At 31.8% G+C, this 12,246-nt stretch overlaps 1 protein-coding gene across 1 annotated transcript; it reads left to right on the top strand.

Annotated features, from left to right (window-relative positions):
* Window positions 1-9,324: 9,324 nt before the first annotated feature.
* Window positions 9,325-10,480, top strand: LOC143539736 (transcription factor MYB72-like). The gene is made up of 3 exons (XM_077032967.1): window positions 9,325-9,522; window positions 9,618-9,747; window positions 9,834-10,480. Exons 1-3 carry the CDS (start codon window positions 9,390-9,392, stop codon window positions 10,318-10,320), a joined length of 750 nt encoding a protein of 249 aa, XP_076889082.1. The 5' UTR covers window positions 9,325-9,389; the 3' UTR covers window positions 10,321-10,480.
* Window positions 10,481-12,246: the final 1,766 nt, after the last annotated feature.

The raw sequence follows: 12,246 nt of genomic DNA, 5'->3' as shown, positions 1-12,246 counted from the left end.
GAATATTTTTTTGTAACTATTCGCATACAAATGTTGAAAAAGAAACATTTTGGACATTTAAAACATTCCAATAGATTCTCAATGATTTGATGTCTTACAATGATATTTCACCCATTTACATATATTATTTTAAAATTTATTATACGCAGCCAATAGTGGAGTAGGTAGTTGGATATTTCACCAATTTTTTTCCTAGTATTGTTGCCTTTTGTGTTTAATGATTTATAATAATATACTATGCAATCCTCGAATACATCATTTACAAAAATGATAGTGATCAAAGGGACTCTTTATACTTATTGATTCTCTGGTCATAGAAATTAGTTAGGTATTTATACTTAAAACTAAGTTTTTTCTATACAAACCGTAAATTAGACTCTTTAGTTGTAGTCATTAAATAAAAGCCATATTATGTTACTCAAATAACGAAGTCCTGTTCCACTAGTGATCTTCAAATTATGGTGATAAATAAACTAATCTAGGTTTTACATAAATTCAATGATCTTCAAGTTATATTTAATTCTTTTATTAGACCGTGTGTAGTGGATGTAGCTCCTATGAGTACGTTTTGCGTCAAGTGGTGTCACGTCACTATATGGTTTTTTTTGACAAAAATGAGTGTAGTTGATGAAACCTCTTCCAATCATGACCTCATTTGTCATTATTATTATTTTACTAAATTTTTTTATTAAAAATAACACAACTAAACCAACCCACCAATTATATCCCCCCCAAACCAAAGAAAATAAAAATCCGACACTTCCCACAAAACGCACAACATCAACTTTCAACCTAAAGTGTCTGGGGGGTGTTCCCGAGCGCTTTGACCTTTTTAGGTGAGCAAAGCACCCACTATACCATGTCTTAGACATACCATTTTCTTTATATTTTCTTTTAATAAAAGAATATAAAAGCCATAAATTTAGAAATATGGATTTTGATATTATATATATATTTTTTGGATAAATATGAGATTATTACAATGTCTTGGCAGGGATAAATATGAGATTATAATTTTTTTGTTTGATGCTATAAACTTTTTGTTGTATAACCCTGTTTAGCGGTTTCTTTTTTTTTACATTCTAGGGTTTGGATCAAATATAAATAAAATTAACATGCTAATTATGAGAATCAAGTAGAGTAATTATGTAATTATATCATTGAATAATTACGTATTTAACACGTTAATTTCAATTTGTATGTTAATTTTTCCCTGCATTCTAAGGTTTCTACCCCTCCTACCCTAATAAGTTTTTTTGGTGGATAAATGTGACACAAAACATTGGTATAGATTTGATTATTTAATATGTTTCTATCTAAATTGTTTTATATCTTTTTAATAATAATAATAATAATAATAATAATAATACTGACAGAATTTCTATAAACTAAGGGCATTTGAGCACTTAATAGTGTTTGAGGTTAACTAGCTAGATAAAACCAATGTCTTACGGCAAACATAAAGTCTTGGTTCTATATACTTACTGTAGTACCAAATGGTACTGAAACATGTTCGTTAGATCAAACCCGCACGCTGCGACATACGTAAAGTTTTTTCGTTTTTAATGTTTCGCTGCTATTTTTTTTAATAATATGACGTCCAAACTTGCTTCACCAAACTTGCATGCTACGCCACTAAACGAAAGATTAAGACTAAAAAAATATAATGTGTTTGGTTAAATGACATGTGAGTTAATTTTAAAAAACAAAAGAAAGGAGAAAAAAAGTAATAAATAAGGACAAAAAAAAAAAAAACAGAAAACATAAAGTAAACCAATCAAAACCAAACACTCTTAATGTACGTTTTCTTTAATATTATATAGAATATATGATGGGCCACTTTATATTATCAACACGAGGGAAATACTATTCCCATATGTTTTTTGTTTTATTTTGATATCACATTCAGAGTTTTGTCCCGTCAACTTCTAATATTCTCACTAACATTCATGGTGTAATACCTCTTGATGGGTAGACACTGAATTATCTTCAACAAACCACTTTCCTCATGAAACTCATAGCGGGTTATGATATAGTAATCCGCAGGCCCATCCCCGAAAATGATAAAAAAAATTTAGGTCTCGTGCGAGATAAAATTTGAACCTCCTTATAATATAAACTCATCAATTATATGTAAAAAACACAATACAAATACAATTGTTATAATATAAACAAATCAAAAGTAGTGTATTAAAATAATCGAACTTACTTAAGCAAATTTTGAGGCACTACTAACGTTTTGGGAACCATAAGTTTTAAGCTGGAGAGTCGAAATATTTTACATCAATAATTGATATATGTATGGCTGGTTACCAATAATGGCACCATGTAACAATTTAGACTCTACTTTCTTCTCTTATTGAATAGTTATGTTTATTAATATTCAATATATTTCATCAAGTTTAACGTCTGACTTGTGTCTTTCCATTAATTAACCAATGCATATTTGAGAATAAAAAAAGATTATGCATAAAAATAATATAAGATTTGTCACACAATTATGAAAAACAATATAACCTGAAGTAAATAATATATATAATACAGTAACTTTTAAAGCAAATCAAAATCACTTTCATAAACAATAAATATATTATATACAAATATAAACGTTAAATGAAGAAATAATATAATCTGATAAACAATTAAATTGTGGTATTGAGCCTACATAGTATTAAATACAAAAGCCATTCTTTTTATTTTTAACCATCATGATCGTCTTTCTTCTTTTTCTCTTCATATCACAAACTCAAACTCACCGGAACACTAAACCATCGGCGGCATGCCGGAGAAAAACCTTTGGGTCCCTTTGAACTTTTGGGCCTCGTGCCACTGCACGGATTGCACAGCCCCAAAACCGAGCCTGGTAATTCGTAATATACCAATAATCAATCATAACCCTGTAAAAAGGCCATGTGTGTTAACTCGTAATGACTACATCTTAACTAATTAATCCACATTATTGATTAGTCTCCTAGGATCACTTTCAATGAAAGTAATGTTTCGTCATCAAACTCTTGAAATTAGAATGAAGAATTTTAAAATCTCCTTCTAGCAAAAAATAATTTCATAAACTTTAAACTTTGTGACGGGAATGCATATATACGCCTTGGTTTTGTCTGGTTTTATCCTTTTAAACAGTGAGAGTACAATTTAGTGGTCGTCCAAAAAGATGTAATTTAGAAATAGAGAATGCATGTTGTTCTAAAAAATAATTAAGTTCATCTTAATACGAATCCAACTCAAACAGTGACAAATCTTGAACACATAATATGGGTATGCCAAAGGATCTTGAATAATAATTTGGATGAGCTGGAGTCAAAACATATACACCCCCCCCCCCCCCTTGAAAAAATTACGTTACTGAGTGAAAAAGCTGGTTGGATCACGGCTCGGGCTGGGGCTGGCCCACACAATGATCCGCCCATGAAATAAAATATTTCAAACCCGTGCCTTGAAATGAAAGCTACGACTACTCGAATCAATGGGGCTTCTTATTATACTATCGATTTTAAAATGATCGCTAAATGCAAAACTAACCCCATAAACCTTATATGTATTGTCTAGTTGCAAGCAAGAACTCTCTGATGAGACAAAAACTGACCTATTACCCATGTAAAATGTGTGAACTACCTATTTGATGGGTTTAACCGTCAAAATAAACAAAGCTAGAAATTAGTTTTTCTTTAAATTTGTACGGGTTATAATTCGTAAGTCGTTGATTTGTACGATTTTAAGAACCTAACAAAGAAACCTCAAGTCACAAGGGATGTCACACCCCAACCTAAGTTGGAAATGCCGGGGCGCGAACTGATTGATCTCAGCTCACGAGGTACTATCTTGCAATTGTAAAGTGACAATATCTAATTTATTTATTTTAAATAACAAGTTACAACAAGTACATCAAGTATAAAGAAATTACAAAATGATATCAAACAATTCTTGGATAGGTTTGTATCCTAATAGGCATATCTACGTAATCTTCATCTTGCTAAACAACGAACCTGATAACATGTAAATGCGTACAAAATAAAATGAGTTTGTTAACACGAGGTTAAGTGAGAAAATCACCAGTTTTTGACACTTAATATATAAGAAAAACCACAAAATTGTTATCTGTGAGTATAAACAATTAAATCATAGCAGGTAAATATTACAAATAACAATGATGAATGGGCTAAACCGTTGCAATGCGAATCGGGCATCGTTACCATAAGTGACTTGTTGGTGAAACCGTTGTCATGCGATCGGACGTCAACCACTACGACATGCTGTGAATATAATGATGGACCTCTCTGAATACGGTAAATAAACACATAAACATATAACAAATAGAAAGTAGTCATTCAATTTACACCACACAAATATTAACAATTTGCATTTGAGAATATAATAAAATGTGTGAACTAATAATTGGTGCGCATAAGTCCCTAAAAGTATTTAAAAACAGTAAAATATGGGAGTGATTACTCACCTGATAAAGTAGAACAAGAAACAAGTAAAGATGTGTGAGTGTGAGTTGTTAAACCCCTTCGGGCTTCATCGATAAGGATTCCTTAAACAAAGAAGAATAGCTGGTTTAATTGGACGAAGCAGGGTCGGCGGAAGGATGAATACGAAACACTATGAGCAGGTTGTTATACATCAATTTCTCCTAGGGTTTTGTTCGTGGGATTAAGGAGAAATGCAACATGATTTAATTTGATTATTACGCGTTCTACATGGTGTAACACATAATTCCTAATGACGGTTTAATAAAATACGCAATTCATATCGATTTGATCTTTGTTTCCAAATTGGTTGTGTTGGTGAGATCGTTATACACGTATAGGTGATCTGCCAGGATCAATTTTTGTTTACAACACGAAATTACGGTACAATTTAACATATGGGTTAGGCTTTGGTTCATACGAGTCAACGGGTACTGGTTGAAGGGTTTGATAAAACGGGTTGGACAAAAATTATTATAAATTTTACTAAAAGGTCCCTATAGTTTCAGATGGATACATAAAGAGTTAAAACTAAACGTTAGGGTTGATTTTGTATATTTAATAAGTTAAAAGAAGTAAATAAAGAGAAGAAAATATATAATATAAATAATTGAATATTTTATTGATTAAATTAGCTGAAAACGAAAATGGATCGGGTATTGGACATTAGTATATTATATGTCAAACCCGAGTTGTTACAAGGGATTAGTAATTGAAATTTCAAATCTTGATTTCACACCTATCAAGAGCCACTATGTCCATGGATTGGCATCCGATATCTTACGCTATACTATATAAGTGATGGGTACACTTGTCTGCATGTGTGTAATTTAGTTTTTTTTGGTACTTCATCCTTTAAAACCAAGCTTCTACATTAGTTTTCTAGTTATTATTTGCATACATAAATCTACGCATTTCTTTCATTTCTTGTTGGAGTGTTTGTATTATCTTTGTTCATACTCCCACTCCGTCCATTTCTTTTCGCGCCCCTTGCGCATTGATGAGTGTGTAAAAGAATATATATTTTTAGTATTTAATATTGTGTAATATAGTTATTTATTTATATCAAACATGATTACTTAATGGGTTTTATGCATATAGGTTTTTGGAGTGTAAGTGAGCTAATTTAAAGTATTCAAGACGATAAAGACTCAAGCTATAGATGAAGGAAAGCAAACGAAGGCTTAGAATGGATCACCAATGTCAAGAAAATCGAAAAAAACATAGAATTATAGTGCATGGATTGTCATAGATTACGGCAAGGATGTAGCTTATGCACTAATTGAGCGTAAAAAGGTGCTGTAAGGTAAAGTTTCAAAGCCTTAAGGTGTTAATGGCCATCGTAAGTTACGGCATGGCCATACTTACAGCCATATGGACGGGAAAAAATGTTATGACTCGATTTTCAAAATTATTTAAGGCCCGTTTTCACATTAGGTCATATATCTTTCACAACCTAGCTGTTGTGAATGATTTTAGAACAATTCTCACACCAAAACAACACCACAACACCTTCCAATCATTAGATCGTTAACGTTTTTGAGATTCCAACCAACAACTGAGGTAACCGAGATATAGATGTGAGGCTAAAATCATATGTGACCACTTCAGATGTAGGTTTTCATGTAAGAGCCGGTTGATTTACAATTTCTATCAATGTTTGGATTTAGGTTTTGATTAATCATTCGATTAACTGAACTTTTATGTCTACTGTGATTTCTTGAACGGTTGTTTATCTGGGATTTTTCTATTTCATCAAATTTTGGTTAAAATCGTCAACGATTAGGATTGAGTTCTTAATGTCATTGATTTGTTACCGTTAGCCATTGATTGTGTTTAAGTCTTATAATTGTATCGGTATTTAACTGGATCGACCATATTCAGTTGTGTCAATTAGTCAGATTAAGGTTTGTTAATCAGCATAAACAAATCGTTGTCTTTTTAAGTGTTTATCAGCCACAACTAGCGAACCATGTCTAAATGGTTATCCATTTGGTAGGAGTAGTATTTAATTAGTTCACCGATCGATAATCCGAACTCTAAAATGTAGTCACTTTTTCTCACATTGATTTCACAATCTAACCTCCAACTATGCTTCAAAAGCGGCTAACTACAAACTATCAACAAATGATTAGTTTATTATGTTTGGATAATCATTTATGAAGGGTTTAGATTGAATGTGACTTACAATTCACATGTAAACTATAATCTATTCACATGTTATCACTTTTATCAAGTACATACGTATACGTATGTATATACAAACATGTATACCTATACATATTATTAGTTATAACCTTGTGTACGCCTGCTAAAATAGCTCCAAACTTTATCATAGAGAAGATTTTTATATAAACTTTATCGTTGTTAATATGAACAATTCTTATAATCCTTAGGTATTCGTTGAACAATTCACATAATGTTCTTAATTAGTGGGGCGCCACATGACATGTGAATAATAATATAACTTTTATATTAGCTCGATTATTTTTCTGTGGGCCCCTCTAAAACTATTGAGGACAAGCTTCAAAAGGCATATAAAACATGTGATTCATTCAATTAAGTTGTTAACAAAATATATTAGGTTTAGTCGGTGAAGATAATAAAAATAAATAAAAGTAGGATAATGAAGAATTGTAAGATTAATCAACAAAGTGTTAATGAAGAATCTACATCAAAGATTGAAGATGGTAAAATTACAAGTTTAAGTTATTGGAAGAAATCACTATAAAAATACAAATAGTAGTTTTTTAAATTTAGGAAAAGTTAATAAAATATTTAAACAAAATTATTTAATATATATAATTTGAAATCCAAATAATATTTGAAAGAATAATTCCACTTAAGGAATGTCTTTCATTAAAGCCTATCTTGAAAACTTAACTTTGCCACAAATGGTTAAATCAAATACAAGAATGAAATGTTGTAAGTCAAAAGATAATTTAAATGACAATTTGTAACATGTGAGTAATTTTGTTCCAAGACTAAATAACTTACAAAGATTTTATAGATAGGGGATTTTATAAAACCAAGTTATTTGAAATTCAAATAGCTCTTGAAAGAATCTTCTACTTGAGGAAAGTGTTCAATTTAAACCAACCTAAAAAGCCCAACATTATAATGGTGAAGACAACATATGAAAGGTATAAGTACGTGGGTTAGATAATTAAAATATGAGGAATCAAAAAGTTTATATATTGGTTCAATTCACGAATCACACGCTAGAGCCGTCATTAGATCCGGATTTACGGTTTTCTCGCAGCTGGCCAGCTGGGTAATTTATCACATACTCTAGTTATCACTAGTTGAATAGTTATCGTAGTAGGATAGTTGTCGAATGCCTTTAGTACTTGCAGTAGAATTGTTATCACATGCCTTTAGTTATCGTTGTTAAGTAGTTAGTTATCGTGTAACACAGTTATTTCCTAGTTATAGTCATCGGAAGCACACGTTTTTGTATAAAATAGTTATTGCATAGTATAGTTCTAGCATAATGAACATGCACCTAGGATATGTAATAACTTGGCTTATGCGATAACTTTAGGAAGCGATCACTATAACTATTGAATGCGATAACTTAGTAAGGCGAGGACTTTGGGAATCGGCTACTTGAACAAGTGATAACTATAGTATACAAGAACATGATTAGGCGATTACTTAGATGAGTGATTACTTGTAGTTTTCGCATGCTATGAAAGTTAATAGTTATGTGTTTGAATCTTGTATAGTTTTCCAAGCGTTTTGTCAGGACGCACTACCCTGTAGCTAGGCTGTTTGCCTAGCTCAAGTGAGTTTCTATACCCCTTTTTATGATACATTTTGGGGTGGTACGCATACTTGCGAAATGGTCTAAATATGATAACGGTTTTGGCTTCTAGCCTATGTTATAAGGAATGAATATGCAAGTACTATTGAATGGTAATAGAAATGAATATGACACCGTGCATGACTTAACGAATACGAGATGAGTATGTATGATGTGTAATATAAATATAGAGAATGCATGCGAACCTTGTATGAGTTTATACTATGAATAGTTAAGTAACTTACGATAATGTAAACATATAATTCATCTTACAAGACACGTGGAATGATGATGACGTCGGTCATTGCCCAATGGGCTGGATGGGTTTACGAGACATATGGAATGAATGCGTGAATATAGGAAAGGCCTGCATGTTCTTTGTAAGTGTTCTACATGTAAAACTCATTATTCTTAGGTTCCTCACTTTTTATGGTTCCCCAATGACACACACAAAACTCAAATACTCTCTAATCTGCTTCTAAGTTACACTTTAATTTATTGTCAACCACGGAACTTGAAACCACACTCATTTCAAAGATAAAGCCTTTCGATACAACTAGGCCAAATTAAGCCCTTTGGAGATATATGATAAAATTGAAACGATACAGAGAAAATTAGCATGATTAGTCTTGCTCAATAGTAATTACACGCACAAATATAAAAATATAAGTACCTAAAATATGACTTTCAACTTTTCTATAAATGTGGACAGTGAACTTGTGAGTGATATCGATACATGAATGAAGAATGTACTGTCATCATTTGAAATTTAACACCAATAATCCAAGATACGTTAAATTAAGAAAAAAAAAACATAGATCGTGTTCGGTGGCTCCTACTAGCTAGCCTAGTATTATACTTCTATTAATTAATAATAGAGAGGCGAGGGTAGCTTTTTGTTCCTCTACAATGAGCCACGAATACTTCCACTTTATTATGATTGCACAGTCACTGCAATTATAATAATATTTTTATATCAAAAAATTATTTTATTCCACTTAACACGTTCTACTTTGCATGCTTTACTAGTATATATAAGAGTGTAGATACACACTTGTTCCTTACTTGGCATTGCCATAAAGTTTGAAGTCAAGAAGATGGTGAAGACGCCAAGTTTTGACAAAAATGGATTGAAGAAAGGCGCGTGGAGTGAAGATGAAGACGATAAGCTGCGAGCCTACATCCAACGATACGGCCACTGGAACTGGCGTTTACTTCCCAAGTTTGCCGGTATATATATGCTAACCAAATTCAAAGTTTTGTTAAGTTTTCCATTAGATTTGGATTGTTAATTTCTTATTGTTCTTTAATTTCTACTTTTTAAGGCTTGTCGAGAAGTGGGAAGAGTTGCAGGCTAAGATGGGTAAATTATCTTCGACCAGACATAAAACACGGGAATTTTACCAAAGAAGAAGAAGATTTAATTGTTGAGTTACATAAAAAGCTTGGTAACAAGTAAGTTATAAACTTATAATAACTTTTTTACTCCTTTGAATGGAAGTACATATATTGCTTGCTATATTTTACTATTGAATATGCAGATGGTCCGAAATGGCTGCATATTTGCCAGGGAGAAGTGACAATGAAATAAAAAATCGTTGGCACACGCATATAAAAAAACGAGCTAGCAAAGATCAAGACGTGTTAGAAAGTGAACACGTCCAAACTATCGAACCTGATCAAGTTAACACTAAAGAAAACCATGTCCAATACTCGGATTTAGAGTTTCAACAAGATCTTGAATTATTATTGGCAGAATCACCATTGTCTTCTTCAAGCACCAACTTATCATCATGTTTGTTCAGTGGCATAGATTCCATAGGTTCAAGTGATAGCATACCACAACTAGATAATTACACAGCAACCGAAAATTTCTGGACCGAACCTTTTCTGTCGGACAACGATAGCATCATATCATCGAGTGATAACTTGTTTTTAACTTCGGATCTTCTCAACCCGGTTTCCTACCAGGATACAATCATCACAGATGAGTTTTTATGGTCATCTGTGGATTCATATCTTGAATAAAATGGCTAGTTTGTTAGGTGAAATCAATGGTCAAATTTGTGAATTTTGAAATAAAATGTTGTTGAGTTACCATTGATGTTGTGAAAGGATTTAGTGAATATTTTCCTTCAAAATTTATTTTGCTCCAACTCTTAACATTGGTTCCATCTTACTCATGTGGAATAGTGTTTACAACTAGCTAGTTCAATTAATTACCTATTAGGTTTTTATTCAGTATTTTCCAGTTCGAGAATTGATATACACAAAACACGTAAATTGGATAACTCCCAATATTATACGTACTAAGAAAAAACTCAAAATTAAAACTTAGTTACAAACTATAACATAATTCGGTATTTATAGACTAACTAGTTTGATCCCCCCGTGTTACGGGAGTGTATTTAAAGTTTTGTTTTTAATCGTTTTGCTCTATGATGATTTTTATTTTATTTTTTAATGTAGTTATGTTTTAATTTAATACATATATATTAGTTTGTTATTATATTTTTTTAACGTGTGGGTTTTATCAGTGAGATGTTTAGGTTTTTCAGATTTTTAACGAAACACGAGCATGTTGATTTTCTTAAATGTACAAACATGAACACAAATATTTGTCTAATGAAAAAATGGCCGTTGATGTAGTTGACAATGCTGGGTAGTATCACAAGTTAATCGACGATGGAGATAATAGATCAGCAACGGAGAACACGTAAAGCATATAAATTAAATTAGGGTTTAATGATGAAAGTGTTTATCAATAAATTAGATCTTATAACCCATTTGAGGGCTATTAGAGTTTGATAAGACCCATAACCCGCGAAAATTATTCTTTGATGATTAAAGGGTTATTTTACAAATAAATGAGATGTTATAACCCGTTTAAGGGTTATCCGGGTTTGGTGAGACCCATGACCCGTTAAAATTATTGTTTGATTATGAAATAGTTTTACAAATAAATGAGATGTTACAAATAAATGAGATGTTATTGTTTGACTATCCGGGTTTGGTGAGACCCATACCCGCGAATTCGGGTCAAATACATGAGAAGCCTCCATTTATAAATCAAGCAATCTGGTGGCTCTAGAGAATGAGGGGAACAACCTGAGAATGAGAACGACACATAGGATTTTATGTTAGACAATTATATAGATATTTAGATTAGAATTAAACTTGTTAAGCATAATCACGATAAAATTTAAATTTGCTAATACTTAAAACACCTCACAGATTTGTATGATTTCCTATTTTTTTCAACAACTTTTTTAATTAATTACATCCAATACCCGAGCGAGTTTTTCCAGGATAGGATATCAACTGTCCATACTGATTTGACCCTCTAGACATGGCCCAACTATGAACATTATCAAGGACGAAGCCCACTACCGTGGGAAAACCTCTTTGAGTCAGGTATCAAATATGAGGTTATAGGATCCCAAACCTTAACCATCACCTCATACCATTAATAAACCAGAATGTAGTCAATTGTTTATTTCCTATTAACTGCTTGTGGCTTTATTCAAAATTATTCGACAACATATTTTATATATGGAATAAATTTAACTAATCATCCACACACAAGTTTAGCTATTCTACTTAATTTCTAAAGGACCAAGTGCACCAATTTGACCCGCTTGCTTAATTAGTCGTCCATTAAACAATTTTTAATTAGATAAGATGGACACGACAAGATGGTAGGTGGATTTAAGGTAGTTCTGATGCATGTAACATAAATTTCCTTAATTGAATATCTTAACACAAATAATTAACAAGAAAATATCCATGTGGTTTGATGCATTCTATTAAAAGGGAGATGAATTTTTCTACGCCACGCAACAAATATATTAATGGTAGTGAAATCACTACCCAATAACTTAGTTTATTTATAATAAGCATTCATACAAGTTAAACATTGACATAAGTTAGGAGATGTAAAGTATATTCTTGTTC

Source organism: Bidens hawaiensis, unplaced genomic scaffold (assembly GCF_021521415.1).
Source record: "Bidens hawaiensis isolate Kalapana, Puna unplaced genomic scaffold, B.hawaiensis_p1.1 tig00000820_1, whole genome shotgun sequence".
Taxonomy (NCBI): Eukaryota; Viridiplantae; Streptophyta; class Magnoliopsida; order Asterales; family Asteraceae; genus Bidens; species Bidens hawaiensis.
This window is presented reverse-complemented; position numbering and strand designations above follow the sequence as displayed.